Source organism: Macaca mulatta, chromosome 11, assembly GCF_049350105.2.
Source record: "Macaca mulatta isolate MMU2019108-1 chromosome 11, T2T-MMU8v2.0, whole genome shotgun sequence".
Lineage (NCBI taxonomy): Eukaryota > Metazoa > Chordata > Mammalia > Primates > Cercopithecidae > Macaca > Macaca mulatta.
In genome coordinates, this window is record NC_133416.1 from 77,284,706 (window position 1) to 77,302,562 (window position 17,857).

The 17,857-nt window shown below is 37.2% G+C and overlaps 1 protein-coding gene across 4 annotated transcripts in view; it reads right to left on the reverse strand.

The window, feature by feature from the left end:
- Nucleotides 1-17,857, reverse strand: part of LOC144332960 (uncharacterized) — a 130,428-nt gene that overhangs the window by 90,085 nt on the left and 22,486 nt on the right. Inside the window, exon 3 of one of the 4 annotated variants that reach the window (XM_077954723.1) lies at nucleotides 17,666-17,769. The exons of the other annotated variants lie outside the window; for them this stretch is intronic. Within the exon in view, the coding sequence (XP_077810849.1) occupies nucleotide 17,769 (1 nt within the window). The 3' untranslated portion in view covers nucleotides 17,666-17,768. Of the gene's footprint in view, nucleotides 1-17,665; nucleotides 17,770-17,857 lie in introns of those variants that run through there. 4 annotated transcript variants of the gene reach the window in all.

The following is a 17,857-nucleotide window of genomic DNA, read 5'->3' on the forward strand; positions in this document are numbered from 1 at the left end:
CATTTGGCTTTAAATTCCATCTTAAAGAGTTGTCAGCATGTATGAAAGCCAAGGAAGAAGAGGTAAAGTCTCCAGAAGGCCTGGATTAACTATTATATATTTTTTCCCTGGGGATGGTTTACTTACCATGTCCCTTTACTGGGGGTTAATTTCTTCAACTACTGAAGTCACTCTTTGAAATTTGAAGGTATGAAGGGCAAAATAATAAACATATCTTGTATACGTAAAGAACTTTAAACCTTACAAGGATTTTGACGTCTATCTAAATGAAGGAACAAGCAGCCAAGAACCACAAAAATCACTGGCCACTGACAAATGATACTTAAAGAGGAATACAGGCTTAATAGCTGTGAACACAGGTTCATTGAACAAATGAATAATTTTGAATGATTCTTGCATCTCCATTTGGTATTGTCCTTCCTTTTTTTTCTTTTTTCTTTCACTTCTACCCACCTACCAACCTCACAAAGTGCCCAGTACCTCACCCTAGAATAGGTGATACCTCTAGGATACCTCACCATAGAATTCTGACTAGAATTAACCCTACACAGTCAGCTTTATAACTGTAGAGCATTACCCAAACCACTAAAATATTCTTCATCAGAATGTCCTGAGTTTGATACAGTAATCCATGCTTATATGTCAAAGGATGCTCCCCTCCTAGATTAAATAAGGTAGCCTTCATAGGAAGAGAGACAATAGAGCTTTAAAAAAAAAAAGGAGTTACCTTACAAAAATTTTAAGGCCCAATGCAGCCAGTGAGGGATATCCTTTGAGGCATTTAGGAATCTGTAGCAATCTTTAAATCACAACAGAATAGAACAGAAGACCTACTAACAGAATAGGCTTACTATATTGAAGAACATGTAAATTCATATACCTTTTACCATAACTTGCCTTCTTACCTTCTATCCTCCAAATTTGCCAAACTGAGGACATTAAAGTTGGTAAATATATTTATGACAATTAGTCTTACTACTATGATTAACTAGTTTAAAAGATTCTGACCTGCGCTTATATAACATAACTCCCCAATCCTGAATCTTCTCATTGTGCTGTTCTTCTGATTACAAAAGAAAATATATTTTTGTAAAAATGTAGAAATTATAGAAAGTTTAAATAAGAAAATGGCAGTAAATCAAATGCATAATCCAAATAGCCAGAAAGAATCATTATTAATATCTAGATATATTTCTTCTCAGTCTTTCTCTAAAAACTGTAATTATATATGTATATGTATCATACATATATAATATATACTTGTCTCATTTAATCAATATGCTAAAAATAAACATTTATCTGTCCTACATACGTAACATAGTTTATGTAATAACTTTCTCGTTCTTAGACATTTAAATTATTTCAAAATTTTAATTATAAGAAACAGTGAGCAAAACATGATGATAAAAGAAATTTACTATCATCTCTACTTATTGCCATAAAAAATCCTATAAGTGCAACTATTTGGTAAAAGAATATAAATATTTCAAGACTTCTCAAACAGTAGAAATAGTAAATATGTGGGTAAGTATAAAAATAACCAATATGTGTATGTTTCTTTCCTTATTGAAAACACATATGACTGTTTAAAGCAAAAAAGTATGACACTTCACTAATATTAATGGGTTTATAACAAATGTAGACGTAACATATATGACAATAATAGCACTAAGAAGAAGAAGTAAATGGAATTTGCTCTTGTGAATTTTCTGTATTTCATCTGGAGTAATTCAGTATAACTAGGTAGACTGGATTAGCTAAAGATCCATTTTGTAAACACTAGAGAAAGTAAAAAATAATGAAAAATGTAGCTACAAAGTCAATAGAGAAATTAAAATGGAATATGAAAAAATATTTGATTAACATAAAAGAAGGAAGAAAATGAGGAACAAAAACCAAAAAAAAATTGGTAAGATAATAAACAGCAAATGGCAGACCTTTAAATACAATCATATCAATAAGTATATCAAATGCAAATAAACTAAATGCTCCAATCACAGCAGAAATTGTTAGAGTGGCTAAAAAGTAAGCACCAACTACATGATGTCTACATGAGATGTACTTTAAATACAAATAGAATAAAAATTTTAAAGATGGAGGAAAGTATACCATGCAAACAATAACCACAAGAGAGGAGTTGTTTTACTAGTATTAGACAAAATAGACCTCAAGAAAATGAGCATTACTAGAGACAAAAGGAAATACTTCATAATGACAAAGGATCAATATATAACGAAGATATGACAGTTATGAATGTGTATGTAAGCCACAATGGATGGTGACTTCACAGTGAAAACTCTTATTTTAGGGAAGAAGGAATATGAATGTTGGGTAGACAACTAGGCTTTTCTGCCACTGGCAGATTATTTATCCTCTCTGTAAAATAGATAACACTTTATAGGATTGTTGTGAGGATTAAATGACTGACCACAGTAGGCACTTAATCATATGGGTTATTGTTGATGCTGTTACCATTATCTTGCGGTAGACTGCGTCTATGAGCAAAAGCTCAGCTAAAATTAAGTTGTCCCTCTATATAGGGAAAAGAATCCCTGAAGAAGGGGTGAAGTAAGTAGAATGTCCACCCAAATGTCATTTTGGGATCAGAGTGGGCCCTGACTCCAGGAGAAGAAAAAAGTATCATAGAGAGTTGGTGGGGTAGATGGGCCTTGCTTGGTAGGGGGACAGGGGCACTAAAGGGAATTTGGATCTGGGAAGAAACTAGACAGAGGACCTGCATAATGAAAATATTGTTTACTGTGTATAATGAAATGTTGCCTTCTCCTCCATCTATCATAAAAAAAAAATTCAGCAAATCCATATTGCTCACCAAACTGGTTAGGATAAAGTTCAGGAGACAGTAACAGAAACTCTAATGAATAGTCATATACAAGACAGATGCTTCTTTCTCTCTTGTATAAGAGAAGTCAAGAGAGAGCTCAGGGTTGATATGGTGGCTCTACAGTAATCAAAGGGCTGAGATTCTTCCAGTTTTCTGCTCTGTTATGCTTTAGGTATGGTTCTTGTCCCCTTGATACAATATGAATTTTGGAGCATCAGTCACCACATCTACATTTCAAGCAGTGAGATGGGACAGAGGAAAGAATAGGTACACACTCTTTCCTTTTCAAAAAGATTTTTCCAGAAATACCACACAATATTTCCACTTAAAGGTGAGCTATATGCTACGAAATGTAGTCTTTTAGCTGAATAACAATATACCCAAATAAAAATCCGTGTTCTCTCATTGAAGAAGGTTAGAATGGATGTGAGAAAACCAAGCACTCATCAATACTTATAGATTGTATTTATAGATGTTTTATTTGCATATTTTTATGTGTAGACAAAAGATGTGCATAACAGATCGGTCTATTGAATGCAAGGTGAAAGACTGTCAATGTGAGTCAGTTTAACAAGAGTTAGATCATAAAAAAACCTTCCCTCCTTTCTTATTATATTATTATTAGTTATAAACTAACATTTAATTATCCCACATAAGTTTGCATCTTAATCTTACTTCTTCAATTAGACTTTGCTTCAAGGAAGGTTTGGTAGGCCTACAGCTCTAGTATTGACCAGATGGTGCAGAAGGAACAGACTGCATAAATACATTACTATAGCACAACAACAAATTTTTTATATATTAGTAAATTAGATCCTTAACTATGGTCCCCTCACCCAGCCTAATGTTACAAAGGTCTGTAGTTTTGAACCCCTTTGATCTTATCCTCATGGGCTCCCTCAATTACTGAACTTGGGCATTTATGAAGTACAAGGAAGCAACAAAGAGGTGCATCCATTCACTTATATACTTATTTGGTGTACACATCCCTTGCACTGCTTGTTTGGTACTTTAGTGGTAAACTAAATGATAGTAGACTTGAACTGAGAGAGTCAATATTCACATCAATCTTTGTGCCTAGATTGGACTTTATAAGCTGGCCCATATCAAAAGGAAATTACTATGATATATATACATATATTTCCAATAGTTTTCCTATGCTCTCTTTCCCATTGCATATTTCTACCTTTAGGCCAAACCAACCCACACATCTATGACCAGTCACAAAAGAAAAGCTGATGATATTTCATCTCTGGTCAATGCCTCTCTTCAAGGCCATTTCCTGGTATAATCCATCCTTTAATTCATCAAATATACCTTCAGTATTGACTATGTACCAGGCTCTGTGCCTAGTATTAGGAATACAGCAGAGAGCATATACTTAAAGGTCTTCTCAGAAATGCCTTACCTGCTGGGCATGGTGGTTCACACCTGTAATCCCTTCACTTTAGGAGGCTGAGGTGGGAGGATCACTTGAGTCCAGAAGTTTGAGACCAGCCTGGGCAACATAGCAAGACCCTATCTCTACAAAAATGAAAAAATTAGTTGGGCATGATGGCTTGCACCTGTAGTCCCAATTTCTCAGGAGGCTGAGGTGGGACGATTGCTTGAGCCTGGGAGGTGGAGGCTGCAGTGAGCTGTGATGGCACTACTGAACTCCAGTCTAGGTGACAGCACAAGACCTTGTTTTTTTGTTGTTGTTGTTTGTTTTTTTTAAAAAAGCCTTTCCTGATAGTAGTTACCTCAACTGCTGAGTATTCTCTTTGCCTCATTTTATTCATAACATCTTTTAGAAATCTGTCATTTTATTTATTTTTAGCCTTACCTCAGTTCCATATGGGCAGGGAAATCCTGTCTGTTCCTTTCACCATCGCAACTTCAGTGCCTTGTACAGCGTGATAAATAAACATTTAAATATTTGATTCATTAACAAAATAGACCCTCAACACATATATTTGATGTTTCTAATTGGAGCTCAGAAATTAGAATAAAGAAATTTCCCCCAAAAATGCCTTGAGAAAAATTTAATAATTGAATCATTAAATTAGTAAATCAAACCACCATTTTCCATAATGATTCTAATAACTAGTATATATTTTACACAAAATAAGTCCATTGTTTTTTCCAGCATTATTGAGGTATAATTGACAAATAAAAAATGAATATATTTAAGGTATACAAGGTGATATTTTGATACAACATATACATTGTGAAATGATTACTACAATCAAGTTAATCAGCATATCCATTACCTCACATAGTTACCTGTTGTGCGTCCATGTGGTGAGAACATTTAAGATCTGTCTTAGCAAATTTCAGGTATACAATAGTGTATTATTAACTGCAGTCACCATGCTGGACATTAAATCTCCAAAACTTATTCATCCTGCATAAGTGAAACTCCGTACCCTTCACCAACATCTTCCCATTCCTCCTACCCCCTAGCTCCTGGCAAACACCATTTTAATTTCTGCCTCTAGTTCTACCTTTTTAGATTTCACATGTACGTGAGATCACACAGTGTATGTCTTTCTGTGCCTGGCTCATTTCACTTAGTAAATTGTCCTCCAGGTTCATCCATGTTGTCCCAAAAGACAAGATTTCCTTTTTTTTTTTTTTTTTTTTTTTTAAAGATGGAGTCTCGCTCTGTTGCCCAGGCTGAGTGAAGTGGTGCAATCTCAGTTCACTGCAACCTCCGCCTCCCAGGTTTAAGCGATTCTTCTGCCTCAGCCTCCTGAGTAGCTGGGACTACAGATGCGGGCCACCATGCCCGGCTAATTTTTTGTATTTTTAGTAGAGCTAAGAGTCTCACCATGGTGCCCAGGCTGGTCTCAAACTCCTGGACTCCTGATCCGCTCGCCTCAGCCTCCCAAAGTGCTGGGATTATAGGTGTCAGCCACCGCACCTGGCCCAAGATTTCCTTTTTTAAGCCTGGCTAATATTCCATTTTGTGTGTGTGTGTGTGTATCACATTTTTTCCATTCATCCATTGATGGACACTATGTTGATTCCACATCTTGGCTATTGTGAATAATGCTGCAGTGAACATGGGAGTGCACATACCTCTTCAACATACTGATTTCATTTCCTTTGGATACATATCCAGAAGTGGGATTGCTCAATCATATGGTAGTTCTATTTGGGTTTTTTTGAGGAAGCTCCATACTATTTTCCATAATGGCTATACCAATTTACATTCCCAACAACAATGCACAAGGGTTTCCTTTTCTCTACATCCTCACCAACACTTGCTATCTTTTGTCTTTTTTATATTAACCATTCTAACAGGTGTGGGGAGACATCTCATTGTGTTGTTTTTGAGACATGGTCTCACTCTGTCACCCAGGCTGGAGTGCAGTGGCGCAATCTTGACCTATTGCAACCTCCACCTCCCATGTTCAAGCAATTCTCAGGCCTCAGCCTCCCAAGTAGGTGGGATTACAGGCATGTACTACCATGGATGGCTAATTTTTGTATTTTTAGTGGAGTCAGGGTTTCACCATGTTTGCCAGGCTGGTCTCCAAATGCTGGCCTCAAGTGACCCACCCACCTCAGCCTCCCAGACTGCTAGAATTACATGCTTGAGCCACTGTGCCCGGCCTAATTGTGGTTTTAATTTGCATTTCCCTGATAGTGGTGTTGAGAATTTTTTCATATACCTGCTAGCCATTTGCACGTCTTCTTTTGAGAAATGTCTGTTCAAGTCCTTTTACTTCATTAATTGGGTTATTTGCTTTCTTGCTATTGATTTGAGTTCCTTATATAACTCAGATATTAATGCTTTATTTGAGGTATAGTTTGGAAATATTTTCTCCTATTCCATAGGTTGTCTCTTCACTCTGTTGTTTCCTTTCATGTTCAGAAGCTTTCTGGCTTAATATAACTCTATTTGACTATTTTTGCTTTTGTTGCCTGTACTTTTGGTGTCATATCAAAAAAATCAGTACCCAGACCAATACCAACAATTTCTCCCCCATGTTTTCTTCCAGTATTTTTATAGTTTCAGGTCTTACATTTAAGCTTTAATCCATTTTGACTTGATTTTTGCATATGAAGTGACATGAGTCCAATTTCATTTTTCTGCATGTGAATATATGGTTTCCATACCACTACTGATTAAAGAGACTGTTTATTCCCCCACTGTGTTTCCTTGGCACCTTTGTCAAAGATCAATTGACTATAAGTGCGTGGATTTATTTCTGAGCTCTCTATTCGGTTCAATTGGCCTATGTGTTTTTGTGCCTGTATCATGCTGTTTTGATTATTATAGTCTTGTAGTGTATTTTGAAATTAGGTAGCATGATGACTCCAGCTTTGTTCTTGCTCAAGATTGCTTTGGCTAGTCATGATCTTTTACAGTGACTTATGAATTTTAGGATAGTTTTTCTATCTGTGAAAAATGCCATGGGAATTTTGAGAGTGATTGCATTGAATCTTTAGGTTTATACAAGTAGTATGGATATTTTAACATTATTGATTCTTCCAATCCATGAACATAGAATATCTTTCCATTTATCTGTGTCTATTTCAATTTCTTTCATCAATGTTTGAGTTTTCAGTATACAAATCTTTTGCCTCCCTGGTTAAATGTATTTGAAGTATTTCTTTATTCTATTGTAAATAGGATTATCTTCTTAATTTCCTTCTAAGATAGTTCATTGTTAGTATATAGAAACAACTTATTTTTGCATGTTGATTTTGTGTCATGCAGCTTACTCAATTCACTGATTAGCTATAACAGTTCTTTGGTGAAGTCTTTAGAGTTTTCTATATACAAGATCATGTCATCTGTAAAGACTGTTTTACTTCTTCCTTTCCAATTTGAATGCCTTTTCTTTTTTTTTGCCTAATTGCTCTAGCTAGGACTTCCAGTAGTATACTGAATAGAAATGACAAGAGTGGGTTTTCTTGTCTTTTATTTCTTTTTCTTGCATAATTGCTCTAGCTAGGACTTCCAGTAGTATGCTGAATAGAAGTGACAAGAGTGGGTTTTCTTGTCTTGTTCCTCATCTTAGAGGAAAAGCTTTTAGCTTTCCACTATAGAGTATTATATTGGCTCGAGGCTTGTGATGTATGGCCTTTCAGGCACATTCCTCCTACAGCTAATGTTGAGCATTTTTAATCATGAAAGCGTGTCAAATTTTGTCAGATACTGTTTTGTTTTGCATCTGTTGAACTGAACGTATGATTGTCCTTCATTTGGTTATTGTGGTGTATTACATTTATTGATTTGCATGTGTTGAACTACCTTTGGAGCCCAGAGATAAATCCACTTGATTGTGGTGTATGATCCTTTTAATGTGTAATTGAATTCAGTTTGCTGGTATTTTGTTAAGGATTTTTGCATCTATGTTCACCATGGATGTTGGCTTATAATTTCTTTCCTTAGAGTGTCCAATTACCTAGCTTTGGTGTCAAGGTAATGCTCTTCTCATGATGTAAGTGGTCCCTCCTCTTGAATTTTTAAGAGGTTGAAAACAATTGGCATTAATTTTTGTTTAAATGTTGGGTAGAATTAACCAATAAAGCCATCAGGTCCTGGGTTTTTTTCTTTGGGAGGTTTTTTTGATTATTGATTCAATCTTCTCGCTTATCATTTGTCTGTTCAGATTTTCTATTTCTTCATTATTCGGCCTTGGTAAATTGTATGTTTCTAGAAATTTATCTATTTCTTCTAAGTTATCCAATTGTTGGCATATAATTTTCATAGTTGCCTCTTATGATTCCTCATATTTCAGTGATTATCAGTTATAATATCTCCTCTTTCAATTATAATTGTTTGTTTTGAGACAGGGTCTCACTACATTGTTCAGGCTGGCCTAAAACTCCTTAGTTCAAGAGATCCTCCCACCTCAGCCTCCTGAGTAGGTGGGGTTACAGCTGCACAACTTTTTGCCTGGCTTTTTTTCAATTTTTTTTCTTTCATTTTTAATGTAATATTTTGAGTCTTCTTTTTTTTTTTATTAGTTGAGCTAAAGTTTGTCAATTTTGCTTATATTTAAAAAACTCAACTCTTAGTTTCCTTGATCTTTTGTACTATTTTTAGTCTCTGTTTCACTTATTTCTGCTTGGATTTGTGTTTTCTTTCCTTCTGCTAACTTCAGCCTTAATTCATTCTTCTCTTTCTAGTTCCTTAAGATATAAAGATAGGTTGTCTTAAGTAGGCATTTATTGTTATAAACTTCGCTCTTAGGACTGCTTTTGTTGCATCCAATAAGTTTTGTTATGTTGTGGTTTTGTTTTCATTTGTCTCAAGATATTTTTCTTTTTTTTTTTTTTGTTTTCTTTTTTCTCTTTTTTTTTTTTGAGATGGAGTTTCACTCCTGTTGCCCAGGCTGGAGTGCAGTGGTGCGATCTTGGCTCACTGCAACCTCTGCCTCCTGGGTTCAAGTGATTCTCCTAAGTCAGTGTCCCAAGTAGGTGGAATTACAGGTGCCTGCCTCCATGGCTGGCTAATTTTTGTATTTTTAGTAGAGACGGGGTTTCACCATGTTGGCCAGGCTGGTCTCAAACTCCTGACCTCAGGTGATCCACGCACGTCAGCCTCCCAAAGTGCTGGGATTACAGGCACCTGGCCTTTCTCTTTTGAAGACTTCTTTGACCTATTGGTTATTCGAGTATATGTTGTCTAATTTACACATATTTGTGTATTTTCTAATTTTCTTCCTGTTGCTGATTTTGTAACATTTTACAGCATTTCATTAACATTGTGGTTGAAAAAAATATTCATAATTATTTCAATCTTTTTAAATTTGTTGACTTGTTTTACAGCCTAACATGTGATCTATCCTTGAGAATGTTTCATGTACACTTGAAAAGAATGTGTATTCTGCTGCTGTTGGATGGAATGTCCCGTATGTGTCTGTTAGATCCATTTGGTTCACATTATACTGTATTTCAAGTCCACTGTTTCCTTATCAATTTTCTGTCTGGATGATCTATATCTATCCATTTTTGAAAGTGAGGTACTGAAGTACTCCGCTATTATTATATTGCTTTCTATTTCTCTGTTCAGTTGTTAATATTTGCTAAATATGTAGGTACACCACTGTTGAGTGCATAGTATTCACAATTGTTATATCCTCTTGATAAATTGACCTCTTTACTATGATATAATTAGCTTCTTTGTCCTTGTGAAAGTTTTTGACTTAAAGTATATTTTGTCCAATATAAGTATAACCACTGCTGTTCGCCCTTAGTTACCATTTGCATGGAATCTTTTTCTATCCCTTCACTTTCAGCCTATGTGTGTCCCTAAAGCTTAAGTGAGTCTCTGGTAGGTAGTATATAATTGAATCTTGTTTTTCTTTTATCTATTCAGTCACTCTATAGTTGAAGAATTGAATCCACTTACAATTAATTATTGATAGGAAGAACTTAATATTGCCATTTTATTAATCATTTAAAAGTTTTATAGTTCCTTTCTCTCTTGTTGACTTCTTTTGTGACTTAATGATTTATTTTTATTTTTATTCTTTTTCTGAGACAGAGTCTCGCTCTGTTGCCCAGGCTGGAGTGCAGTGGCGCAATCTCGGCTCATTGCAAGCTCCGACTTCCAGGTTCATGCCATTCTCCTGGACCAGCCTCCCGAATAGCAGGGACTACAGGCCCCCGCCATCAGGCTCAGCTAATTTTCTGTGTTGTTAGTAGAGACAGGGTTTCACCGTGTATGGTCTCGATCTCCTGACCTCGTGATCTGCCTGCCTTGGCCTCCAAAGGTGCTGGGATTACAGACGTGAGCCACTGCACCCGGCCTAATGATTTATTTTTGTAGTGGTGTGCTTTGATTTCATCTTCTGTATCTTTTATTTACTACAGACTTTTCTTGTGTGTGGTTACCATAAGGCTTACATAAAACATCTTATAACAGTCTGTTTGGATCTAATAACAACATAACTTCAACCACATACAATACTCTACACTTTTAACTTCTCCTCCTCTCACATTTTATGTATTGGTGTCACAATTTGCATGTTTTATATAATGTATATCCACTAACAAATTATTGTTGCCATATGTATTTTTAATACTCATGACTTTTAACTTTTTACTAGAGTTATTTATGCACTATCATTATCATCATTAGTATTAGAGTATTCTGAATTTGACTGTATTCTTACCTCTACAGTTTTATACTTCTAAGTTTTTATGTCATTTAAAAAAATTTTTCACAGCTTCAGCTTCCAGAAATTTTGTTTCAACTTGAACTCCCTTTACAGTTTTTGTAAGGCATGTCTAGTGGCGATGAACTCCCACAGCTTTTGTTTGTCTGAGAAAGTCTTTATCACTCCTTCATTTCTGAAGGAAAGATTTACCAGGAGTAGTATTCTTGGTTTTCAGGTGTTTTTCTTTCAGCACTTTAAATATATCATTCCACTCTCTCAAGATCTGCAACGTTTCTGCTGAGAAATTCACTGACCATCTTATGTGGATTCCATTGCATATGACAAGTGTCTTTCCTCTTATTGCTTTCAAAATAATCTTTATTAATTTCAAAATAATCAAATATAGAATTTGATTATAATGTGTCTTAGGGTAGATCTCTTTATATTTAATATATTTGGGGTTCTTTGGGCTTCATGAATCTGGACATTCATATCCCTCTCCAGATTTGGGAAGTTTTCTGCTATTATTTCTTAAAATAAGCTTTCTCCCCTTTTCTTTTTCTACTCCTTCCAGAACACTTATAGGCAAATATTATTTTACATGATGGTGTTCCCTAAGTCCCATGGGCTTTCTTAACTCTTTATCATTCTTTTTCCTCTGCTCTAATGTCAAGTGACCTGTTTTCAATCTCACTGATTCTTTCTTCTGACTGATCAAATCTGCAGTTAAATCTATCTGTGGAATTTTTCAATTCAAGCATTGTGTTCTTCAGCTCCAGAATTTTTAAATGCCTTCTATCTCTTTGTTGAACTCATTTGTTTATGTATTGTTTTCCTGAAATTGTTTAGTAGTCTAGCTGTGTTCTCTTGAAGCTTATTAAGTTTCTTGAAGACAATTATTTTCAATTCTTTGTCAGGCAGTTTTATTTGTAATCCTTGTGGTGTTATGTTGGTGTTTGTCTATTTGAAGAAGTAGCAACCTCTTAACCAGGCATAGAAGTCCTAGCTAAGGCAGCTAAGGAAGCTAAGGCAGGAGGATCACTTGAGCCCAGGAGTTTGCGGCAGCAGTGTGCTATGATTATGCCTGCGAATATCCACTACACTTCAGCCAGGGCAACATAGTGAGACTCTGTCTCTAAAAAATAAAATACAATTTTGAAAAAGAAGCAGGCACCTTTTCCCATCTTTACAGACTGGCTTTGGCAGAGAAAGTCCTTTACCAGTCAGACCATCAGAGATTCTTGGTGAGCCATTTAGTGGGGTCTGCTTGCAAGCTTGCTGTTGGAATCCTCAGGCAGGCTGGTCTGGTGGCTAGATCCACTTGGATGAGCCTGGCTCATGGGTCCAGCAGGGCTGGCGTTGAACCTGAATCTAGGTGGTTAGGCCTGGATCTTGGGTTCACAGGGGCCAGCCTGGTGCTGGACTCCACTGGTTGGGCCTAGAGATTGGGCCTGCATGGTAGGCATGCATAGGCAGGCTGGAGCATATGTTTACAGGGGCCAGCCTAAAGCCTGAGTCCCTGAGGGAAAACCTGTTGCTGGGGGAGGCCTGGTGCCTGGGTCCATGGAGATGGGCCTGGTCCTGAGTTTACAGGAGCTGACCTGGCACCAGGGTTCAATGGGGTGGCCTGGGCATCTGGGTCCATGGTAGTGGGCCTGGAGGCTGAGTCCATGGGAGCAGGCTTTGGTCTTAGGTTGATGGGGTCCAGCCTGGAGCTTGGGTCTTTGAGGGTCAGACTAGTATTAAATTCTACTGGAGTGAGCCTGGAACCTAGATATTCTGGAGCATAGGGCCACAAGGGGCAGTCTGGAGCCTGGGACCATGGGGGCTGGCTTGGTGCTAGGATGGGTCTAGAGCCTGAGTCTGCAGGGGGTGGGTTGGTGCAGTGGAAGGGCATTTTTACTCACTAATATTTTAGCAAGAATTAACACATTACATTATCAACACAGGTTACTTAGCAAGAGCCTGGGAAAATAGGACAGAAGACTTGGCAGGTTTGTTGGACAAAGTGTAACATGGTCATCAAAAATAAGGACTCTGGAAAGAAATGAGACATCAAAGAGAATATACTATATGATTCCACTTCTAGGAAGTTCAAAAATAAACAAAGTTAATCCATGGTGAGAGATAACAGAATGTTGCTTACCTTTAGAGGCCTGTAGCTTGTGTCCAAGGGGCTGGCCTAGGACCTAAGGCTGCAAGGGCAAGCCTGTCTCTAGGTTGGGCCTGGAGCCTGTGTCCACATGAGCTGGTCTGGAGACTGGGACAGTTGGCCTGGAGACTCCTGGTGCTGGGGTTTCCTTGAGTCTGAGCTTACTGGGGTAGGCCTGCTGCCGGGGACTGAAGTGAAGGTGAGAGCTTACTTCACACTGCTTTTCCCACATGAAGAGTATTTATCTGTGTGATGTGTTGCCCAGGCTTGTGAAAACAGTGACATGGTGTCTTTAGTCTGTTTTGTGTTGCCATAACAAAATATCTGAGAGATTGGATAATTTAAAAATAGCAAATTTATTTTCTCATCATTCTAGAGGCTATGAAGTCCAAGATCAAGGCCCTGATAGGTTTGGTTGTTTGGTGAGGGATGCTCTCTGCTTTCAAGATGGCACCTTATTGTGGCATCTTCTGGAGGGGAGTAATACTAGGTCTTCACATGGCAAGAGGTGGAAAGGCAATGAGGTGAACACTGCACAAAGCCCCTTTTATAAAGGCCTTAATCATGACAGAAGGAGCTCTCATGACCTCTCAAAGGCCCCATCTCTTAATACCATCATATTGGCCATTAAGTTTCAACACCTGAAGTTTGGAGGGGACACATTCAAATCATAGTACACAGGTAATGTAAAACTGTCTTTCCTGTCATCATGAATACATCTTTTCTTATTTCCATGCTACATCCAGGTGCTAAAATCCCTCACTTGAATTTCTTAGTTCCTGTAAAGGTATTTTTTTAGTGTGGATAGATGTTTAAATTTATATTTCTGTGAGGAGATGAGTACTAGGAACTTCTGTTCCACCATTTTGCTGATGTTGTTCTTCAACAAGTTCATTGTTCTAATCTCTGAACATAATTGTTTTGTTTGTCAAACATTGCTTGACTTAATTTACCAGTAAATGGCAGTCCAAAGTAAAGCTGAACATACTATTACTACCCATCCTCCTACCCAGCACGCTTCCCCACCCCACGTCAATTTTTTAAAGTTGGTTATAAATTAACAAGTGGTTATCGGCTGGGTGCAGTGGCTCATGCCTGTAATCCCAGCACTTTGGGAGGCTGAGGCAGGTAGATGATCTGAGGTCGGGAGTTCGAGACCAGCCCGACCAACATGGAGAAATCCCATCTCTACTATAAATACAAAATTAGCCAGGCATGGTGGCGCATGCCTATAATCCCAGCTACTCAGGAAGGCTGAGGCAGAATTGCTTAAACCTGGGAGGTGGAGGTTGCAGTGAGCCGAGATTGCGCCACCGTACTCCAGCCTGGGCAACAAGAGCGAAACTTGGTCTCTAATAATAATAATAATAATAATTGGTTATCAGTATGAAGTCTTTCACACTTTTCTAATAAATTATTCACACTCTTACTTGGCAATTAGATAATTCTTGTTACAGGAGAATCCCTAGGCAAATTCACATGTGACATGCAAGAAATTCTAAGGAAAAGGGTAAAAGTAAAAAAATTGTGTCTTGCTTTCCAACAAAATTTATAACTGAGGAGAGGTGAAATGTAAAAGCAAAAGGAAATGGGAAAGAAAATTGCTGTTGTATTTTTCCAAATCCATTCATTTAGAGTTCTGACAAACTTGAACTGAGTGGCATTCTGGGTTATTAAATTAGAAGTTCTTCAAAAACAATGTCATTAAGACTTTCTGTTGCATCAGGTGGTTAGAGTATTCAGTTTTTTATATATCTAATATTGTATTAACTATTTTATGACAGTGATATGTGCGCATATATATATATAAAGCTTCATATATGAGACTTTATAAAGCACATTAATATAAACTAGCTTATTTCATATTTAAACTTCACACCAATCCTGTCAGGCAGGGTAATTTTTATTGCATATACTGAAGTTGACTCAGAAAGATTAGGTGATTTAAGTGAAGTAATTAGCTGGTAAGCTGCAGGGCAGTGACTAGAACCCAAAACTTTTGACAACTTCAATGTTCATTTTTCTGTATGGCACTAACATTTCTTTTTATACATCTAAGATTTCTTCTGTGGTATTTCAATTTCAGTTATAGATACAGCATTTACATTTTAGAAATAAATTGTAAAGGTCCACAATTAGTGTACCAGTGCTATGATCTGAATATTTGTGTCCCCTCCAAAATGCATGTTGAAACTCAATCCCCAGTACAAGAGTACTAAGAGGGAGATGATTAAGTCATGAGGGCTCTGACCTCATAAATGGGATTAGCACCCTTATAAAAGGGCTCAAAGGTTGAAGGAAGCACTCTCTTGTCTTTCTACTCTTTTGTCATGTGAGGAAAAAACATTTATTCCCTTTCTGCCCTTCTACCATGTAAGGACACCTAGATGGCACCATCTGAAAAATGGGGCTTTACCAGTCATGAAACTTACTGGTGCATTGATCTGTGACTTTTGAGCCTCTGGAACTAAGATAAATAAATTTCTATTGCATATAAATTACTAAGTCTCAGGTATCTAGTTAGAGCAGGAGAAATGGACCAGGACATTCCCCTCTCCCAATACCATAAAACTCATACAGCTTTACTTTGCCCAGAAGTATTTATATACTTTCAGTTTCCCCCTTGTTTTTCACCTTTTGCTTTCCTTCTATGCATTCATTATGAGCATCTTTCCTAAAGTTAACAAACCATATAAAACTGGAATTAGCTAGGCCCCTTTTGCCTAAAAGTCTCTCAGACTCTACTTAGAATTTTCATAATAGTCATTCTTCTCAGCTTAAGGTCAGTTATGATACTAATAAGTTATCCTCCCAAAAAAGTAACTTAAACGATTTTCACTCACTAATATTTTAGCAAGAATTAGCATATTACATCATCAACATAGGTTACTTGGCAAGAGCCTAGGAAAATAGGACAGAGGATTTGGCAGTTTTGTTGGACAAAGTATAACATGGTCATTAAAAATAAGGACTCCATGAGGCCGGGCGCAGTGGCTCAAGCCTGTAATCCCAGCACTTTGGGAGGCCGAGACGGGTGGATCACGAGGTCAGAAGATCGAGACCATCCTGGCTAACACGGTGAAACTCCGTCTCTACTAAAAACTACAAAAAACTAGCCGGGTGAGGTGGCGGGCGCCTGTAGTCCCAGCTACTCGGGAGGCTGAGGCAGGAGAATGGCGTAAACCCAGGAGGCGGAGCTTGCAGTGAGCTGAGATCGCGCCACTGCACTCCAGCCTGGGCGACAGAGCAAGACTCTGTCTCAAAAAAAATAAATAAATAAAAATAAAAATAAAAATAAAGGACTCCGGAAAGAAATGAGACACCAAAGAAAAAATAGACTTGGCAGTTTTGTTGGACAAAGTATAGTATGGTCATTAAAAATAAGGACTCTGGAAAGAAATAAGACACCCAAGAAAATATACTATATGATTCTACTCTAGAAAGTTCAAAAATAAACAAAGTTAATTCATGGCGATATATAACAGAATGTTGTTTATCTTTGGAGGATTATCTACTGTTGGGGGGATGATTAAGGAGCTTTCCATCGGGGAATGTTCTGGGTGATAATTACACAGGTATACAACATACCAGAGTTCATCATACTAAATATTTAGGAGTTGTGCATTTTAAATCATGTAAGTTATATCTTGGTTTTACATCAAATTTTTTTAGAAGTGGAAGCTTTGAAGTCAGACAGATCCAACCAACCCAGGGTCTGCCATTTATTAGTATTATGATCCCACATATGTCACTTAACCTCTCTAAGCCATAGAAATACACTCTGGAATATGAGGATGATAATAGTATCTACCTCATGTGGTTGTTGCTTGAATTAAGAGAGCTGGCACACTTAGTGCTCAATACGTTTAGCAATCTGTACTACGATCATTATAAAGGGAAAGAGAAAAAGTAGGAGACGAAAAAGAAAAGCTAAATTTCACATGAGACTGGATTCCATGGGATATCACAAAAAAAGGGCACCTTGGAAGCTTCTGGGAAGAATGAAAGCATAGTGCGTAAGGTTGAGAATAGTCAGTATAACCTGATAGTTTAAATCACAGGCTCCTGAAGCTAGATTACCTGAGTTTGAATCCAGGCTCTGCTACTTAACTAGGTCTATGACTCTAAGTTCCTTAGCCTCTACATATTAAGTTCAAATATTAATGCCTACTTCATATAGTTTTTGCAAAGAAAGACTTTGGAGTACGAAGAAAAATAATGAATTTATTTTAGAATCATTTAAAATACCAGTAGAACATTTACCACTGAGCTGGAATAACACCAGTGAATTTGATTCCCAGTGATATTTTTATCTTGACTGGGACAGTCTCATGATTTATGTCACTGTTTAAAAGTCATTTAGTTCAAGAAGCTTTCCTAACTGATCTAGAGTAGTTTCTTTGTTTCCCAGGGCTTCTATAACAAATTAATACAAACTGGGTGGCTTAAAACAATGGAAACTTACTCTCTCACAGTTCTGGAGGCTGGAAGTCCAAAATCAAGATGTGGCAGAATCATGCTCTCCAAAGGCTCTAGAAAATCCTTTCTTGCCTCTTCTAGCTTCTAGTACTTGCTGGCAATTTTTGATGTTCCTTGGCTTGCAGATGCATCACTCCAGTCTGCCTCCACTTTTATATGGCATTCTCCCTTGTGTGTCTGTGTCTCTATTTCTGTTTTTATAAGGATTACCAATCACTGGATTAGGGCCAATCCTAACCCAATATGACCTCCTCTTTTTTTTTTTTTTTTTTTTTTTGA